Consider the following 21,798-nt stretch of genomic DNA (forward strand, 5'->3'; position numbering starts at 1 on the left):
AATTCCATTCCAATCAATGAAATCCACTGTTTTATGCACTCCATGCTCTATATCTAAAAGTCACAGACTGCCATACTCCCCTTCTAACACTTAATACACCGCTCCATTGTAACTTGTTCACAGTGATTTATGGGGTCCTTCGCCAGTTACATCTAGAAATGGATTCAAGTATTATACTCCCTCTGTCCCATGCTACTCACACCTTTCATTTTAGGCCGTAAATTTGAGATTGATTTTTTTGTGTAATTAAATTAGAATTTTAAGTGTAATGAGACGTCACTTAATAAAGGACCTCTTAACTTAAGCTAACATATTAATTAAATGCATTAATTCTAACTTAAACTATAAATAATGTAAGGAGTTTGTGACGTTCCGAAATGTAAAAGTGCAAGTAACATGGGATGAAGGGAGTATTACTTTTATTGATCATTTAGTAGATACACATGGCTGTATTTGTTGAAAGGCAAAGGGGAAGTGCATTCTGTTTTCAAACATTTCAAAGCCTTAGTTGAAAACCAGTTTAATCTCAAAATAAAAGCATTACAGAGTGATTGGGGGGGAGAATATCGAAGCCTAACCAAATTTTTCCATGATGAAGGGATACACCATAGACTTTCTTGCCCATACACACCACAACAAAATGGACTTGCCAAACGCAAACATAGGCACCTTGTTGAGATGGGGTTGTCTTTGCTTGCTCAAGCTTGCTTACCCACTGATTTTTGGGATGATGCTTTCGTCACTGCCTCTCATATTATCAATAAACTCCCCACCAAAACTCTTCAGCATATATCGCCATTTGAGAAGCTCTTCAAGTTCAAGCCTAATTACATGGATCTAAAGATTTTTGGTTGTCTCTGTTTCCCTTTTCTTCGACCCTATAATCAAAATAAAATGCAAGTCAAATCCACTCCCTCCACATTCATAGGATATAGCTCATCTCATAAAAGATATAAAATCTTTTTACCATCTGGGAAAACAATTATCAGTAGAGATGTTCTCTTTGAGGAGTCCTCTTTTCCTCATCAAGTTATAGCACCAACCTTTCCTGCCCATGTTCCCTCTTCTCCTGCTCATGTTCCCTCCTTCCCAATTATGTCAATCTCATCTCCTACCCCTCCTATTAATCCAGTTCTCTTACATGCTCCAGCCTCAAATACATCCTCTACTCCTTTACCCACCCCTCTTAGTCCTCCCTCTATTCCATTGCCTTCTCCTGCTCCAGCTGCACCAGCTGCAATCTCATCAGTTCCCCTGTCTACTTCTCCTAACCATTCCATCAGTGAGTCTACTACTGATTCTACATCCTCTCCTGACCAACCCCCGGCTCCTACTCATCATATGGTCCCAAGGAGTAAAGCAGGAATCATCAAGCCTCGAACTTTCACAGTCCTACTCATAACTTCTTTCCCTAAATCCATTACTCAAGCTTTAATAATTCCTGTATGGAGGTAGGCCATGATGGAGGAGTTTCTAGCTCTTTTGTGAAACAACACTTGGGTCCTAACCATACTTCCTCCCGGGAAGAATATTATAGGTTGTACATGGATTTTTAGACTCAAGAAGGATGCTAATGGAAGCATAGCGAGATACAAAGCACGTTTAGTGGCTCAAGGTTTCTCACAAGAACCTGGGTTCAATTTTACTGAAACATTTAGCCCGATGGTAAAACCAAACACCATACGTTTGATCTTGTCTATTGCGGTGTCCTCATCTTGGCAGATTACTCACTTGGATGTCAATAATGCATTTTTACATGGCAACTTGAATGAAGAGATTTACATGAAACAACCTCTTGGTTTTGAACAAGGTGGACCTCATATGGTTTGCAAGTTGAATAAGGCTATTTATGGCTTGAAGCAAGCCTCGCGTTCATGGTTCTTGACTGTTCAATCAGCTCTGCTCAAGCTTGGCTTCTCTCAATCCAAGGCCGACACATCTCTCTTCATTCGGAACAGAAAATCTGATATTACTTACCTCTTAATTTATGTGGATGATATGCTTGTGATAGGGAGCTCTCCTACTGCCATAAATGATGTGATCTCCAAATTGAGTGCTCAATTCTCACTCAAAAATCTAGGAGAAGTGAAATGCTTTCTCGGAGTTGAAGTTACACAGACAGTTGATGGTCTTCATCTTCATCAAGCTGGTTACATTAAGGAACTTCTTCAAAAGGTTAAAATGTCGGAAGCAAATGGCTGCCCAACTCCAATGATATCAAGCTCTAAACTTTCTAAGGTTGATGGAAATCCCTTCTCTGATGGTAAGTTGTATAGAAGCACAGTAGGTGCCCTCGTTCTGAAATCAGTTTTAGTGTGAATAAAGTGAGCCAATACATGGCTAGTCCTCTGGATGAGCATTGGAAGGCTGTTAAAAGAATTCTTAGGTACTTAGCTGGTTCTGTGGATTTTGGTCTGCACATTAAGAGTTCAAACCGAGATCTAACTGCTTTTTCCGACTCTGATTGGGCTGCAGACATAGATGATAGGCGTTCAGTTACAGAGTTCTGTGTATTTTTTGGCAGCAACTTGATCTCATGGTGCTCGAAGAAGCAAACCGTGATATCCCGATCCAGCATCGAAGCCGAATACAGGAGCTTAGCTCAAGTAGTATCTGAAATTTCATGGATCAAGTCGTTACTTGGTGAGCTGCAGATTAAGTGTTCGAACACTCCTACCGTGTGGGTTGATAACATAAGCACAATTTCTCTCGCTAGCAATCCGGTGCTTCATGCTCGCACCAAGCATATTGAGCTCGACATACATTTTGTCCGAGATAAAGTGCAAGCCAAGTTGATTGAACTCAGGCATGTCCCTTCAGTTGATCAAATAGCTGATATTCTAACGAAACCTCTTGGGAATCAATTCTTCTCGAAGCTGAGAAACAAGCTTGGTGTCATTTCTCTATCTTCGCTCGAATTGAGTGGAAGTGTAAAGCATGCTCTCCTAAGCACACTTGTTGAAGTTGATCATGAAGGAAAGCCATCCACTGGGCTACGTGAACCATATAGCACAAGATAAAATCAAGTGGTCCTGCCCAAGGTTGTCTGCCCAGCTGCCTGCCTGTCAGAATGCATATTTGTTCTTTAGCTGGACTAGGGTTTCACAGCTATGATTCTAGATCCTTCTCTAGAGTAGTATATATTCATTGTATTATTTGATACTCTGCCATACATGAAAAACTTCCAGTTCATCCTTCATTTCTCTTATGTTTATCTATAAAGCTTTCACATATTTATTTATTTATTACTCCCTCCGTCCCAGAGAAGTTGGCATACTTTGAAAATGACACGGGATTTTAGGAGGTTTTGTTTTGTGTGTTAAATGGAGAGAGAAAATATAATTTTTATATTCATGTGAGAGAGAACTTTTTCCAAAAAGAGAAATGTGACATCTTTTGTGGGACAAACTAAAAAGGAAAGTGTGCCATCTTTTATGGGACGGAGGGAGTATAATATTGTGTGACAGATGGTCCGTAGTTTGAAGAGTGCTTGGCTATGTGTTCAAAGAATTAAGGCGATATGAACAAGACTTTGAAGATTGATGTTCCATTTTTTGAATCTAAAGAGTAAAAATAATGATCTTTGGTTGAATATCTATCTATATTGCTAGATTTCAGAAAAAGTTAAGAAAACATAGTTGTTGAATGATGATAAATACCAAAAAATAGCCAATAAAATAGATTACCGGCAGCGGACAAATTCTCTAGTCTAATTTTTGAGACGTTCCTAACTCTCAGGTTTATTCGGTTATATATTTTTTGTACAATTTATCTCAATTAAACCTTTTTTTTTTAAAATTAATCGATTCAATAAGAGATGTGGTTTGATTTGTAAGGTGGCGTTCGGTTGTCATGACTAATAATTATGAGACTATCCATCTAGGATTAAGTTGTGAGATTATTTTAGTTGAAGGGAGGAGGCTATGACTAATTATCATGAGACTATCCATCTAGGATTAAGTTAAGGGGGTTAATCTTATGAACCAAACATGATACATAATTAATCATGAGATTTAGTCTTGTCAACCCAACACCCCGTAAGTATATTGGACAATATGACTAATTATTATTAACACTTATATAAATTTAGGCAAAATGTATTTTTTTCATCAAAATACATTTGATGTTAGTTTTAAATTTTAATGTATGTTTTTAAGAGGACGTGTCTCAGGGTGAAAAAATGGTTAACTAATTGTGAATTTGGCTTAATTTCACATTTTTAGTTGTTTTTAACCCCTATTTAGAGATTTCCTTCTCCAAGTATAAACCACTTTGAAATAGAAAACATAATTAGGGTTCTCTTTTATTTTGTCTTATTTTTAATATTTTGACCGTTTAAGATGGAACAAGAGGCAATAAGAACCAATTATTCAAGATCTTACTACCTTGAAGCTGGAAAAGTAAGTAATTTAGAATGTAAACAATCAACAAAATTTAATGAAATAAACAATATATTTAAAATTATTACATAAACAATAATATATAGTAGAAACAAACAAACAACACATACTAAGATATTTTCAGTCGATCCTAAACCAATAATAAGTTTCCAAGTCAAAGAAAATTTCCAATATAAAACTAAAAATAATTACTGGATATTGTATATCAATACATAATCAGACATGTATCAAGGGTCGGCTATCCAAATTTAAAAAATTAACGCAAACAACATTATACGATAATAAACATAAAACAAAACATAAAAAAATACTTTACCAAAAGAATGCATTTTGCCTAGTTTTATACACGAATCAAATCGAACTGTCTATCTTATCGAATCGGTAGTCAATGTATACCTTTCTGCAAATTTATGTATAGTATATACTATATAATTACTTTTGACTTATGCATAAATTTATTCATAAGTCAAAATGACTTTTTAGGTTGAATTTATGTCTACCGACCTAAGGAATTAATGCACAAGTCAAATTTATGTCTATCTTATCGAATTGGTAGTCAACCGATCTAAAAAGTATTTTTGACTTGGTGCATAAATTTCTTCAATAAGTTATAATAAAACCTATATAAAGTTATAAACCTCATCATCACACAGTAAGAAAAATTGAGAGAAAATATACATACAAATCGATAAATTATAGATGGACAAAACTAAAATGAGCTCGAAAATTTACATAGCGCAATAATGAAAATGATTTTTCTAGCAAGAGTTTGATTCTCTTCCAACTTCATGTGCAAATGATTAAATGTAGGAATCATCTATGCATGACTGACTGCTTATAGAATACCACAAATCTAAGAGATTGATTTCCAACGTACAAATTTGTGTGCAATTTCTAAGTGTAAAAAATTTGTGTAGGTAATATTTGAAAACTACAAACCATTTTTTTGACATATTAATTATATAGATTTTTGAACTTGGCCTTAAGAAAAATGAGATTTACATCTTTTTAAGGTACCTGATGAAATAATATTACTACATGTGTTTGAAAAATTATTAATCACATTTCATATTATTCTTAATTTTTTTTTTATTTTTCCCCGAATACATTTAAAGGGATGATTGACTTTAAATTAATTACTCCTTCCATTTATGATTAAATGTCTCATATTTGACTGACATGATTTTAAGAAATTGATTGATTATGTAGTGGGTAGAAAAGTTAGTGAAATATGATTCCTATTTTTATATATTGGTTTAATAATAAAATGTGAGTGATATGAGTTCGTGGAATGTATAGTCCACTTACCAAATATAGTAAAAGTGAAATGAGATATTTATTAGTGGACGGAGGGAGTAGTATTTTCTAAATTCAAATTTAACACTCAAGTTATTGTTCTATCATAGTACATTATTTGTAATGTGATGTCTATATATTTGACTATGCCAAATGAATAAATTAAAAATTTGAATCTCAATGAAACCGCAAATTTTATTTAGGCTAGTGTACACATTGAAAGTGACCATCTTCCCAACACAAAAGTTTTTAGATATGACGGATTACGAAAATAATTTAATTTAATTTAATTGATAGAAGTTTAAGCTTATAAATAAATTTAGTAAGCAAGAGTGATGATGAAGCATAGCTGTGAAATCTGAAGAGTAAAACCATGTAGAGCATGAGTCGAATTATAAAACATATATTTCCCGTTCGTAAAAAGTATGAACTAAAGTATGAATTATTTCCTTATTAGTCCGTCCCTGAAACGCATGAACTTTTTAATTTTTGAATAATTAAATAACACATTATACATGCACATCATTTTATTTAAAACTCATATCATTACACTACATTACTAATGATGTTGAGTTCACTCTCTACTAACACTACTTACACTATTCTTTATCTCCATCTCTCTTACTTTACTAATTATACATTAGAACTTGTGGTGAATAGATACTTTTTAGGAACGAATGACATATAAAAAGTACATAGAACAATATACATTAAGACATTACTCCCTCCGTCCCAATTTTATAGTCACATTTTGCCATAAAAGTCCGTCCCACATTTATAGTCACATTTAGAATTTTCCATATTTGAACATAAAATTTTACCCCATTATTCACTAAAATTACACCCAAATGCCACTATCAACACAAAAATAAAAAACCAAAAAGTAAAAAAGGGACCCACCTTTAACCAACTCATTTCATTTATTACACACTCCACCATCTCACTTCATTTATTATACACTCCACCATCTCACTCCTTCATCTCACTCCTTCATCTCACTTCATTTATTACACACTCCACCAACTCACTTCATTAATTACACACTCCACCAGTTCCTTAAAACCCGTGTTATAACTAAATGCGACTATAAATCTGGGACAGAGAGAGTATATGGCAACTTCATCCACCATTATGAGTTGAAGAGTCAAACTATAGGTTAAAATAGATAGAGATTTTTAATAAATGCAATAGTTGAGTACTACTACTAATATATGCAATTTGCCTACCTGTGTTCACTAATAAATGCAATTTGCCTACCTGTGTTCACTAATATAAGCATTTATGACAGGAAAAATTATCTCTAAAAATGATACTATAAAACATGTTATATAAACCCCATCATACAGAGAGAAACGTGGGATACAAATTAGTAAAAATAGAGATGGAGAAAACAAGAATGAGTTCGAAAATTTACGTTGGGGTGATGATGATAATGATTCTTTTTCTAGCAAGAGTTGGGGCACAACATTCTCCTATTCTTTCCTGTGAATTGCAATGTATGTTCGATTGTAGGGAAAATCCTCAATGTTTTACTGAATGCATCGATAAATGTCATGAAACAATCCCCATGAAGATTGATTCCCAATCTCCAAATGAATGTGCAAATTCTAAGTGCAAAAAATTGGCATCAGGTAATATTCTAAAAATATAAATGACTTTTTTGGCATATTTATTTATTTAATTTTTTTTGTATAATACTACGATTTATTGTGTAAAGTTTGAAGAGTGCATGACTATGTGGTCAAAGAATTGAGGCGATATGAACAAGGCTTAGTATTCTGGATATAATGTAATTGTGATTTATCTCAAATAATATCAAATGCTTTGAAGATTGATGTTCCATTTTTTTAATCTGAAGGGTAAAAATAATGATCTTTGGATGAATATCTATCTATATTGCTAGATTTCAGAAAAAAATTCAGAAAACATAGTTGTTGAATGATGTTAAATACCAAAAATAGCGAATAAAATAGATTATCGGCGGCGGACAAATTCTCAAGTCTAATTCTTCAATCAAAATATGTAATGCCCGCTTTTATTATTATTTTTTTATGTTAAGATCTTGTTCAGAACCGCCCTTGTTTTGATTGGTTGCGAAGGGAAATAGTGAATGCTTGAATTATTATTGGTTAATCGTGTGGTGTAGATAGTCGACGAGAATGATGTGTGATTCGTTGATGGGAAAATTGGGCGTTCGTTTACAAGTACTTAGACTAACACTAATGTACTGAAATCAAACATCACAATTTAATCAATGTCTAAATCAAATATTTGAGCCCATCACTTTTATCTATCTTGTTCTAGCCATTTTAATTTTTAGTTGGGACCAATTTTGAAAAGCCCAAAAATCAATTCTCTGAGTTCGACATCCAATCTGTCGTTATTTTCTTCTCTTCCACAAAGGTAATTTCTCCTCAATCCCTGAAAACGAAAATCTTCATACTTATTGAGGAGACTGAAGGTGGCAGATGTCTCAACTTATTTTTAACACAAATAAACTCGTAAATGTACGAGGCTAATGTAGCAAATAGTAAGCAAAGAGTATCGTATCCACAGAGACAATAAGTGTCAACCTAGTTACCATGAACCAACCTCAACTACTATCTAGATGAATCGAAATATTTTGATTTTTCTAAATCTACTTAAAAGCAAGGTAAAAACTGTTAGAAATAACGGGATAAAATTCCCAAGCCGTTACAGGCGGTACTCTAACTATTACAATCGAAGGAAGATAATAACAATAAATGGAATGAAAAATTACAACAGAAATAATAAAACAAACCGAACTATAAGTCGAGTCGAGGGAAGCCCTCTTCCGCAAGACAAATTACGCCCGGCTAGTGCTCACGGAATGACGTATTGTCCCCAAAGATAAAACGACTTCCTCCTAGCGTGTAGAAGCACCTCAAACCCGCTAGGCACCGGCGAACTTGATGGAGTTCCAAGAATCGAGCTATGCAATGCTACTATGATGTAGAGAACTAGAGAGAAGAGAGAATGCTTTTTGTTGTTGTGTTTCTCATCTCTCAAACCCACCTATTTATAGGATAGGAGTGAACATATGAGAGGTCTTGCCATGAAGGCACCTCATAAACATTTGGAGGTTACAAGAAGTGAAAGGCCCTTCTCTTTTCCCCCATATTTCACACGTTTTTTCCAACAATCCCCCACATTGGTTAGAGCACTGCAAGCTCAAACCAACACAAGATGTGTATGCATGCATGCAGACCCTTTGCTCAATCCTTGAGAAACAATATTGCATTTGGAATAGTAGCTTGGGGCTTTGAACTTTCCATAGTCAACACTATCGGGCATATCGGCGGCTTGGTGGACGTGATGCCTTGTACCATTTCTCCTTGGTGTATACCGAGACAATAATATTGACACAGTACTATTGACAAACTCATCAGTTTTCACGTTTGTGTCCTTTACTGGCCATGGAACACCACTTTGGATTCATAAGTGATTCACATGTTGAAGCGGCCACACTTCTTCACTTACATAGGTGATTCTTTTCCAAGTATCCTGCAGTACCCACCTCCTCGAGGCTTCTAATAATCATTAAAAGTCAAAACTTAGCCTCTTACCACATGCAGGTTACAACACTCAATGCTTTCAAAAGAATGAGCGAAGATAAAATATCTTCCGAGTGTTACAACTAGAGTCATATAGCTTTGTTTTCCCATTGAACCAAACCCATGGGATCTCCAATCGTATGGTTGGGTTACCACTATAATCATCTTTTAAAATGTGGTTTTCAGTCCCATTCCTTTTAGCAATTTATGCATTTGATCACGGTTTAAACTTTTCGTTAACGGATCCGCTAAGTTATCCACTGACCTTACATAGTCAACTGCGATAACGCCACTTGTGATCAACTGCCTCACAGTATTATGTCGCCGACAAATGTGTCGAGACTTACCATTGTATAAGCCACTATGTGATCTCCCTATAGCCGCTTGGCTATCACAGTGTATCACTACTGTCGGCACTGGCTTGTATAAGCCACTATGTGCTCTCCCTATAGCCGCTTGGCTATCACAGTGTATCACTACTGTCGGCACTGGCTTCTTCCAACATGGAATATCTTCTAGGAAGTTTCTAAGCCACTCGGCTTCTTCCCCTGCTTTGTCTAAAGCGATAAACTCAGATTCCATGGTGGATCTAGCTATACATGTCTGTTTCGTTGACTTCCACGAAACAGCTCCACCCCCCACGGTGAACACATACCCACTCGTCGAGAACGAGTCTTTTGAATCAGAGATCCAATTTGCATCACAGTACCCTTCAATTACTTGGGGATATCTTGTGTATTGCAACTCAAAGTTAAGAGTTTACTTCATGTATCTCAAAACCCTACGCAGAGCTTTCCAATGTTCCTTGCTTGGGTTGCTCGCATATCGGCTCAGCTTATTCACCGTACACGCAAGATCTGGTCGGGTGCAGTTTGTGATGAACATCAAACTCCCTATGATCCTTGCGTATTCTTCTTGAGCTACAGGCTCTCCTGTGTGCTTACTCAAAAGCACATTGGGTTCCAATGGAGTCTTAGTTGACTCACAATTAAAGGAGTGAAACTTCTTAAGCACTTTCTCAATGTAATGAGATTGTGATAGTGCAATTCCCTCATGATTCCTTTTAATCTTGATTCCGAGAATCACATCAGCTAGACCCATGTCTTTCATGTCGAAATATCTATTCAACATATTTTTGGTCTCGTTGATAATGACACTATTGCTTCCCATAATCAATATATCATCCACATAAAGACACACAATAACGAACCCATTATTTGTGTTCTTAATGTATACACACTTATCACACTCGTTGATAGTGAACCCATTTGACAACATCACATTGTCAAACTTCAAGTGTCATTGCAAAGGTGCTTGTTTTAATTCATATAGAGACCTCACTAGTTTGCATACCTTCCTTTCTTGGCCAGGTACTACAAACCCTTCAGGTTGCTCCATATAAATTTCTTCTTCCAATTCACCATTCAAAAATCCAGTTTTCACATCCATTTGGTGAATTTCAAGATTGTGCAAAACAACAATCGCAAGCAGCACCCGAATGGAAGTGATTCTCGTAACGGGTGAATACGTGTTGAAGAAGTCATATCCTTCTTGCTGCTTAAAGCCTTTCACAACTAGGCGAGCTTTGTACTTTTCAATAGTACCATCAATTTTATATTTCATCTCAGGATCCACTTGCACCCTAAGGTTTTACATCCTTCTATCAAGTCTACTAACATCCATGTGTTATTTCTCATAATTGATTCAATTTCACTATTGATCGCTTCTTGCCAGAATGGCGCATCTGGGCAGCAACACCATTCGACTGAGGAGAATATGGAGCTGTGGTTTGGTGAATTATACCACTAGTGTAACACCCACTACGTTATTGATGATCGATCAAAATTAAGCTGAGAAAATTGTGATTCCATAAAATATACTATATACTTCCTCCTTCTTTTGCTTCCTAAAATAACAAGTGTGTTAGATTGATTCATCATAAACACTCTATATTATTAAGTAGAAGGCTTTAGAGGCTTGACCTCATATTTTTAGATACCCAAGATATCTACTTTATAATCCAACAAGATTTATTCTAAAAATTGTTAAACCCGAATTTTCACTGTTTTACACAAGCCAAAATAATTTAGAACAGATCACTGAAAAATCAGAGGATATAATTCGATTCAAACGTTTATATCAAATTCTATTTCCACTTATATTTAATCATCACAATAACCACATATGTTGTCACCTGCATATTTAATCACAAAGACCATAAACCCTAAGAAAAAATTTCAATTCTCACGTAATCTTTATGCAAGTTCAATAGATTCTAAATACCATAAACCCTACTCATTAAACACATATTCATCAATTAATCAAAAATTCCCAACACCCTTTACTCCATCAAAAATTCTGGACAAAATTCTCCAAACCCCATCTCAAAGTTTCATCAATTTCATGTTGTAAAAAAAATAGTACAAATAAAAAGAGCTTACTCGATTTATTAAGGTTTATGCAATCGGACGATTGATACAACGAAAATCGGCAATGAGGCTAGAGCTTGAACCTCACGGTTCCTTTCTCTCCCATGGTGAGCGTGAGTTTTTCTCCCCTCCATAAGGTTCATATCATACAATCTGACCTGATTATCAGGTATAATCTATCGAATTCCCGATTCCATATCATACTGTATGACCCCTTTTCTCTACCAAACTGACGTGGTTATCAATTAGCTACTCTCCATATTATTTCATAATAGGTGTGTAAAAATGGTGTGGAGAGTGAGTTTAGGAATTTTCGAATTTGGGGTATTTAGAGTCTGCAACTCTCTTTTTGGCCATTTTTTCATTTTATCTCTCTTTTTTTCTTTTTTTTCCTCCTTTCAAAAACCACTCCAATCACATATTTATATAAAAATAAGGGAATGATCCTTAACCGATTAGCATCCGAACATTATTTAATAAATATACTGTATATAAGCTAAATCACTTACACGTATATACATTTTTGCCAAATGTCGGGCCACCAATTATTTATAATATGTAATGATATAGTGGTAAACTATTAAATAATACTCCTTATTACCATCTTCTATGTTTATATTCCCATACACACACTAACACACACATAATACATATATATTATTATGTACACGTGTAAACTATTTACATACAACCAAACTTTAACACATTTATATAATTTATTTAATTATCATATGATAAGGCGAATTTAGTTAGTTAACCAATTGTATAATGATGCTAACTAATTATTATTATTTTCGTATTTGTTGAAATTTTCTCATTTGAAAAGCAAATTCCGTCTAAGGTCATTTTTGGGATGTTACAACTAGCATGGCATAATTCTGCAAATGGCACTACATACTCACCACCTCTATAACTTCGAACACACTTAATTCGACAATTAAGTTGATTTTCAGCTTCATTTTTTAAGTCTTTAAACGCTTCAATTGCCTCGTCTTTACTTCTTAATAAGTAAAGGTAACAATACATTTTGCAATCATCTATAAATGTGATGAAATACTTTTTACCACCTCTTGTTTGCACAAATTTCAAATCACATACGTCTGTATGGATTAACTCAAGAGGTTTTGTGCTTCGCTCTACCGAATGGAATGAAAGCTTAGCCATTTTAGCTTCAACACACACTTTACATCTTTCTTGTGAGTTAAACTTATCAACTTTTAGTAATTTAAGATTTACTAATCTTTTTATAGCATTTAGATTTACATGTCCCAACTTATCAACTTTTAGTAAATTAAGATCTACTAATCTTTTTATAGCAATTAGATTTACATATCCCAATCTATTATGCCATAAATCAGAGCTCTCAAGCAAATAAGAGGATGTGTCATCTTCTTTATTGCATATTCCTTTTCCACGGTGAATGACCGTAATATTCAGCTCAAAAAGCCCATTCACTAGGTGGCCTTCACCTATGAATTTTCCATTCTTGGTCAATATAACCTTTTCACACTCAAATTCTAGTGAAAATCCATGATTTACTAGAAGTGAGCCTGACACCAAATTATTTCGGATGTCTGGGACATGCAGCACATCCTTAAGGGTAAGAACCTTTCCAGATCCTAGTTTTAGGAACACATTACCCACACCAACTACCTCAGAAGAGGCTTGGTTTCCCATGCGTACTTTTCTACCTCCAACAGATTTGTAAATAGAAAAAACGCTTCTCTCGGAGCACACATGACATGTGGTACCCGTATCAACAAACCATTCATTTGGATTATCACCATGGTCCACGTCGGAGACCATTGCGACCACCTTGTGCTCTTTGTTGTTTATAACAACACGTTCAAATAATTTGCACAATATTGTCTCCAACGATAAGTACACAATTATATTGAACCATATGTACATTGGTATATTTAACACCACATGCATCCCAATTATTACTACCGAGTCTAAATTGGTCTTGCTTGTCAAATGACAAACGATAAACACATTTCTCAAGAAAAAAGATCTCAAGGAATTAACCACTTCATTGCGCATCGACATTGCGACTGTTGGTTTCTTCATTCCAGCTTTGGAGCTCATGTTTCCTCCAACTTCGATTGGTATAACCCTGTCTTAGAAGAGTACACTAATTTGTCTTGCGATTGTTAGAAATAACGGGATAAAATTCCCAAGCCGTTACAGGCGGTACTCTAACTATTACAATCGAAGGAAGATAATAACAATAAATGGAATGAAAATTACAACGGAAATAATAAAACAAACCGAACTATAAGTCGAGTCGAGGGAAGCCCTCTTTCCGCAAGACAAATTACGCCCCGGCTAGTGCTCACGGAATGGCGTATTGTCTCCAAAGATAAAACGACTTCCTCCTAGCGTGTAGAAGCACCTCAAACCCGCTAGGCACCGGCGAACTTGATGGAGTTCCGAGAATCGAGCTATGCAATGCTACTATGATGTACAGAACTAGAGAGAAGAGAGGATGCTTTTTGTTGTTGTGTTTCTCATCTCTCAAACCCACCTATTTATAAGATAGGAGTGAACATATGAGAGGTCTTGCCATGAAGGCACCTCATAAACATTTGGAGGTTACAAGACCTTTCTCTTTTCCCCCATATTTCACACGTTTCTTTTCAACAAAAACAATTAAAAACAACTAGAGAACTAAAAACAAATAAGAGAAAACGGTTGTAGATCAAGGACGAAAAGGGTAGAATCCTACGGGATCGATAGTAACTATCCTTTGCTCAATTAACTTCCAAACTATGCCAACAAAGGGTCTCAAGGGTTACTAAGCTATCACTAAGGTAAAACTATATCTTCTCCCGAAGCATACAATTTGTAGATTGCTACCTAGAACCGAAGTGTCTTTCCTAGAACTAAGGCAACAACTCGTAAAAGCTCCTAAGATACTTAGCTTTATTCAAAGGTTCAAATCTATCGATTATATTGGCAAAGATGTCAACTTCTCTTCTTTCAATTAAACTACTCATCTCCCGAGTGTTGTAGTAAAATCCACATGCATTTATAAGGTGATCAATCAAATAAACGTATAAGCACAAGAGAAGTCAAAATAACCAAATGAGCCAAGACATAGAAAACAGAAATCAATTAAACATAAGAATCATTGTATCTCCCCCGTAGAACTCTACGAAGGGTTTAGCTACTCATGTTCAACACAAAAATTAAAGAAATATTCAAAGAAATAATCAAAAACATTGTTTGAACAAGAATACAACTAAAGGTAGAAACTCCTAGAATTAGATTGGGCGGATTGGAGGTCTCGTCTTCAATCTTGCGATGAATGCTCGTCCTCTGCTCGTTCTTCTCTTCTTCCTAGGTGAAAAAGTGGTATTTTTGGGGTAGGAGACGTGTAAGTTGTGTTTGGAGGCGTTTCGTAGACATATATAATATGACCTAAAACTACTTAATTATGACCTTCCGTGTTTTGAGTTAATTATTGACCATTAGATCATCTAATCCTAGGGCCAAGATTTGGGCTGCATTTCTAGATTTAAATGCATTCTTATTTTGATCATCTCCCTATATATATATATATATATATATATAGGATTGTGTTAAAATGACAACACCTCTTAAAGTAACACCATATCACCATTCCTAGCCAATCATTTGTACATGTGGACGAATAATAAGCTGCCACGTGGCAATCATAAAAATTGCTCAAGGGTAAATTTTCACGGACTGCAATATCCAATACACTAGACTACAATTTTTCCCGACTGCAATATCCAATACGCTAGACTGCAATCTATAGATTGCAGTCTAGCATTTATACTATTGCAATTTAGCATATATAATATTGCAGTCTAGCGTGGTGTCACAGTGTCATTTTAAGAGTGTTGTTATTTTAACGCACCCCTATATATATATATATATATGGTTGACTTTGGGCGCGAAATAAACTGTCGGACAAAGCTGGCGGGTCGCCAGGTTGGGTGTGCATCGAAGCTGGCGAGTCGCCAGCTACCTACGACGTTTTGTCGCGTTTGCATGCGAACCTAGCGGGTCGCCAACTATGTCACTACTCTGCGCAGTCTTGGTAAAACGGTCATAACTTCTTTTACCGAATTCTGATTGAGACGTTAAAGATATCCACACGAAGCTCTTTCGAAGACAAAGAGAATGGTATGCATTATGTGCGAATTAAACTTCAAAATCTCCAGAAAAACTGTCTCAAACCAAAGCTGTTGTACATCCACATATTTTATATATTTTTCAACACATTCTTCACAAAATGGTCAAAATACCAATATCATAGAGATGTAGTTATAACCATATCTCAAAGTACACAATATATGATCAAAACCAAATAAAACTACCCACTAAAACCATGTAAAATCCAAGTGAATCAAAGCGGCCGGATTCCACACAGCGGTGTATACACATGAGAACAACGGGGTACCACTGTACCCCCAAAATTTTGTTGTTTAATAGCGTATGTAGTCCTATTTTGACAAAATCTAGTGATAAACATGGTTTTTGTCCATGCTAGAGGCCCGTGTTCGACCCTTCTTGAGAACATAACCTACTTTTCATTTATACTTTAACTTTCTCTTCTCCAAATTTACTTTGTTTTAATCTATATGACCTCTCATTCAATTTAATTTTGTTTTCAATTCATTTACTCCAAGTTTCATTACGATTATTGTTTTTAACAAATACTCTCTCCGTCCAAAAAAAAAAAAAAATCACTTTTGCCATTTTGGGACATCCACAAAAAATAGATCACTTTCTAAAAATGAAAAATTTATCTCTCATACTTTTCCCACTTTTTCTCCCTCTCTCATACTTTACTCACTTTTTCTCTCTCTCTTACTTTACCTATTTTTTCTCATCCTCTCTCTTACTTTACCAATTCTAAATTAAAACGCATGTCATACACAAAGTGATCTATTTTTGGTGGACGGATGGAGTATTTATTACTTTAACTACTAACTTGCTCTTTTTATTTAAATTTTGTATTCTTTCATATTTAATTTTCGTTACTCATTTTTAGTAAATATTTATAAGTATGATTTAATATTTTAATTTTATTGTACACTTTTTCTTTTTTATTTAATTAAATTTATATTAAAATAGTACTTTTCTCTTTGAAAAGTCAAAGCTAATGATTTTATTATAGTGCGTAGTAATTTCTCCTTCGATTTTGAATCATAATTTGCATAAGATGCACAGAATAGGGAATCATGCATATTTAGAATAATTTGTTTAGATGCTACATCTATTTAGCAAATTTGTTGGTTCCTAATTTAAAACAATGTTTCTAATTTGCCTTTTGTTTTATGCATACACTCTTACTCTATATCTATATTTTACAATTTGTTGGTTCCTAATTTAAAACAATGTTTTTAATTTGCCTTTTGTTTTATGCATACACTCTTAATCTATATCTATATTTTAGCAATTTGTTGGTTCGTAATTTTAAAAAAATGTTTCTAATTTGCCTTTTATTTTATGCGTACACTCCCCCTACTCTATATCTTTTTAGCATACATGGGAGTAGGAGCTTGCTGGTTATTTTATACTACATCCAAACCTTTTGTTTTGGTGTGAAGCTTTCAATCTAGTGTAGTTGATATCTTGAAGTTACTTAGTTGTTATTTATGACACTAACTCAAAATTTTCACGTATGTAAAGATACAAGAAATGTACCTACAAAAATTTTCCAACTCTTTTGGATATATTAGGATTATTGTTTGTGTGGTTTAAGTAGAAGATAAATAATACTTCATGAGATTTTGGTGTAAGACTATATGAGATTCTATATATTTAAGTTTGACTAATTATTCGAATGAGTTATTTACAAAAATTAGTTTTCTAGGAATTTTATACAATGAAAGTGAAATTGTATTTATATATAAAGTAAAATGTGAATTTAAAACATGAAAATATAATTTATAAATCTTTGAATGTTTACAGTATACTCCCTCCTTCCCACTTTGACAGTCCTACTTTTTACTTTTGAGCATTCGTTTTCAAAATATGTGAATTACATTGGATTATTCAATGTTCCCGCAAGAATTTATCCACCTTTCCACTCACGTTTCTTGGCAAAAACCTCATGCAAAGAGGCGGTTTCACGCCACCCATATTCAACATCGCGCTCACCAGTGTCCACATCCCGTCACCGCAAATCAATCCCGAAGCAACCGTGGGCGCGAAGGCATCTGCCTCGACCTTGTTGACCCGTTCCCAGATGAAAAGAATCAAGCTCCCAACGCACATATCAACTGCATAATTCGCCCCGGCAATGAACGAGATCCCCATAGCGAAGGGAATGGGAATGAACCTCCCCCATCTAGGCCCGACCGCATCCCGGATACCATTGATGACAATGGCCACACTGAAGAACCCGAAGAAGAAGGCGACACAGAACTTGGGCAAGGACGAATTCCCCTCTGCTGCAAGGACAGCTACGTAGCGATATAAGGTTGCTAATGGTGCTGGATACTGCGAGCCATACACTCCAAGACCATCAGAGGACTTGTAGAATATCCAAAAGACACAGGGTGAGATGACACACCCCATAGCCGTGCCAATGATCTGGCTGACGAGTATAGACCGCGGAGACGCGAGGGTCATGTATCCGGTCTTGAAGTCCTGGATCAGGTCCGCGGAAGCGGACACACAGTTGGTCATCACACCGCACGCGGCCAGCCCGGCTAGGACACCTCCGTGGGAGGCTCCGACCCATGCACTGACCGCGTATATTACAAATTTTCCGTGAAAGTCGGATAAAGGCCAAGCCATGAGGCCGGATCCATAGGCATTGCAAAAGGCTACCGCGGGTGCAAATAAAAATATGACAACAATATAGTACCATTTTAGAGGGGTGAATATGTGAGGAATAATAGTAGCAGCTACTAATCTAAGGGTGAAGTAGCCGACAATGCCAACCCAAGTGGGGATTTGTTCCTTGAGAAAAAACAGGGTTCTACGCTGGTCATCGTAGGAGAGGGCAAGAGGCGTAGGGCTGCGGCCGCCAACTGGAAGGGCTTGAGCTGCATTGCGGTTGCGTATTCGGTGGTACAAGTCGAGTAGGACGTGGCTTAGGATTTTACCGAAGTTGTAAAACCCATCGCCAAGAATCATAGCCGTGGCAATAGTGATCTAAAAAAATGAGGGATGAATTGATTAGGAAATGGAGATATTGGTTTTAAAAGGGATAATAGCTGTTTAAATCACGAAGTTTGATCTGTACTATGAACTTTGAACTGGAATATTAAAGCATGAGGATGGGACTGACCAAACATTATGATTTAAATGGCTACTAACCCTTTTTTGAAAAATGAATTACCGCGTAAACGTTCAAGTTATGGGAGTCGAGGGATTCGCCATGGTACCAATCGCCCTTCCGTTTCTCTATCAGTGGCCCCATGATGCCCCACCACAAGATAGCGCCAATAAGGAATGATATATTGGTGAGATATGGACATATCATACCAACACCAACATATGTTGCAGAGAAATCAAAGTAGAAGCTGATTTGCAATGCAATAAAGTCATTTATCTTTGTAAAACTAAGGGTGTAATAAAATTGCTAGTTTTATTGAATATTTTCAACTCACCTCTTATTATACGCTTTTGAGCCAAATATAGGAAAACCGTGGAGTCCGCAAGCATACTCTGATGTGGACACCCATTGGAATGTGGCCCAGATAAATGAGAATGTGAAGTACTTCCTCAAAGTTTTTAGTTGTTTCCTGTACCACACAAAACACATATCATATACTCCATATAAGGAAATCATTCATACACAAGTGTGACTAAAAGTGACTAACTTGGCTAGGTTTTCTCCACGAGTGTGAAAGTTGTTGATGAGATGAGCAATTGCAGTACCACTTGGATAAGTCAGTCTGTAGTCAATGATCATTATCTGAACCATGACAAATAAACAACATTAATCAACCGAGGTAGACGAGAATGACAGAGAATAATATGAAGGCATACCTTTCGAAGGGGTAAAGCTGTGAAGAGTCCCAAAAAGGTGACAAGGAATAGGAACCCGATCATCCACGAAAGTTGAGGATTCTTAGTATCATTAGGGTTATCATCTTTAGAAGTTTGTTTGGCGACTTCACTCATACCAAGAAGGTAGCTTCCAAAGCCTCCTGAGATTATGAGATTTGAGTGTCAATAACATATATAATTAGTGTTTGTGTGTGTGTCAAAGAGAGAGAGTTACTGACCATTGCAGGCGATGCCAGAGGAGGCGATAACGCAAGCTTGTATTATGCAGTTCTCCTGCCTAGTAAATGGTTGCATGGCAAACCCACATTTCTCGAGAAATGAGGTTGCCGACTTGATGAAGAAGAATCCGAGAAGTCCAGCTAAGATGTTGAGTGGAGGCACTATCCCAGTTGTCAGTTTCAACTTCATCATTACGACGGCGAATGGAAGCGCCAGAAAAAAGCTGACGATGAATGCTCGAAGCGTCAGCTGCTTCTGCCACGACGGTAGCTCTTCGCTCTCGTATAGCCTCTCTACTGATTCATCTGCACCTCTTGTTGCTGCAACATTCCTCTGGCCCTCGTCCCCATCGCTCAATACCCGCTCCATAATGTTTCTTAATGTTCCTCTGGATAATAGAGAGGAAAGGGTTTAGTGTGTGGGGCGTGGTCTTTTTTTGGGGAGTTTGATAGCTATCTTGGGAGCATAATAGACTTAATCACGTAAAATAGTATGTATGTGTGTGTGAAAAATTGAAATGGTGAAGAGGATTTGTATAGATAAAAAATGAAGTTAAAAGCGAGGGAGGGAGAGAAAAAGAGACTTACTCGAGGTTTATGTTTAAACAATTTCTTTCGATAGCTATGATGGCTTCAAGTTCTGCCTCCACATTTATAGGCCAGAGTTTGAGTGTTAGACGCTTTGTCTTTTTTATTTGCATTATTTATTGTTGTCTTTCTTTCGTGACTAAGTGGTGCGTTAAAATGACAACACCTCTTAAAATAACATTGTGATACCACGCTAGTTTGCAATAGTATAAACGCCTACACTGCAATCTATAGATTGCAGTGTAGCGTATTGGATATTGCAGATGAAAAAAATTGCAGTCTAGCGTATTGAATATTACAGCTCTTGAAAATTTACCCTTGAGCATTTTTTATAATTGTCACATGGTAGCTGATTATTCATCCATGTGTACAAATAATTGGTTAGGAATAGTGGTATGGTGTTACTTTAAGAGGTGTTGTCATTTTAACACAAACCACTAGTATAAATTAAAAATACAAAGTACTAAAATCTTTTTTGCTATCTAATAATAAAAATTAATTTTTCAATATATTTTTATTTATTGTTTATCATTTACATTGATTTAATCTATGATGAAAATTAATTAGAAAATTAAGCAAAATAATAGTATTATACTTAAATATTCTCCCTTATTATCCATCTTTCTCTCGTAGGTTCGAGATACTTTTAACTATGACGACACAAAAAATGACTGCAAACGTTAACAATAATTTGAGCCCCCAATATGAAAATCATTGCTTCGCCACTGCCTATATGTGTATTCGATTATGAAATTAGCATCTAACTGCCGGTTCAACTATATATATAAATTCAAGAAAGAAAAATGATAGATATATGGATAGTTGTTAATTAATTTAGTCAATGACATTTACTATATAAGGGGAGTGATCAATTGCTAACTACAACTAATTTAAGGCCATAGGATTTTAGAAAACGTGTGGTCTACAATTTGCCACGTGTAATTTTTGTTTTTATTAATAAAATAAAAAAAGATAAAAAAAAACCCGCAAAATTAGGGTTTTAGATGAAAATGTCAATATAGTGTTTCGGAAATATCAACACAATGCTTTGAGAATGTCAACACGATGCTTTAAGAATGTTAACCCGTTGCTTATATTGACATTCTACATGTATTATATTGACATATTTTATATAGTATGTTGACATTTCTGCTTTACGAAAAAAGTGAAATTTTTTTGAATCTTTTTTCAAATTTTGACGTCGGAACACATGCATATATGATATCGTTGGAATCCTTATAAAATTATCTTTAACTTGATATATGTTATATGAATTTAAAGTTTTGGGATT

The 21,798-nt window shown here is 35.6% G+C and overlaps 2 protein-coding genes across 2 annotated transcripts; one reads left to right on the top strand and one right to left on the bottom strand.

Moving 5' to 3' along the window:
- The first annotated feature begins 7,076 nt into the window (after nucleotides 1–7,076).
- Nucleotides 7,077–7,859, top strand: LOC125206481. The gene is made up of 2 exons (XM_048105732.1): nucleotides 7,077–7,327; nucleotides 7,843–7,859. The coding sequence occupies exons 1-2, from the start codon at nucleotides 7,078–7,080 to the stop codon at nucleotides 7,857–7,859; spliced, it is 267 nt and encodes an 88-aa protein (XP_047961689.1). The 5' UTR covers nucleotide 7,077.
- A 9,874-nt stretch (nucleotides 7,860–17,733) lies between these two features.
- LOC125206482 (probable metal-nicotianamine transporter YSL7) lies at nucleotides 17,734–20,289 on the bottom strand. Its single transcript, XM_048105733.1, has 6 exons — nucleotides 19,920–20,289; nucleotides 19,681–19,841; nucleotides 19,512–19,606; nucleotides 19,299–19,433; nucleotides 19,028–19,211; nucleotides 17,734–18,840 (listed from the first exon to the last, which is right to left on the bottom strand). Exons 1-6 carry the CDS (start codon nucleotides 20,287–20,289, stop codon nucleotides 17,734–17,736), a joined length of 2,052 nt encoding a protein of 683 aa, XP_047961690.1.
- Between the last annotated feature and the right edge of the window lie 1,509 nt (nucleotides 20,290–21,798).

The sequence above is a fragment of the Salvia hispanica genome, chromosome 2, assembly GCF_023119035.1.
Source record: "Salvia hispanica cultivar TCC Black 2014 chromosome 2, UniMelb_Shisp_WGS_1.0, whole genome shotgun sequence".
Taxonomy (NCBI): Eukaryota; Viridiplantae; Streptophyta; class Magnoliopsida; order Lamiales; family Lamiaceae; genus Salvia; species Salvia hispanica.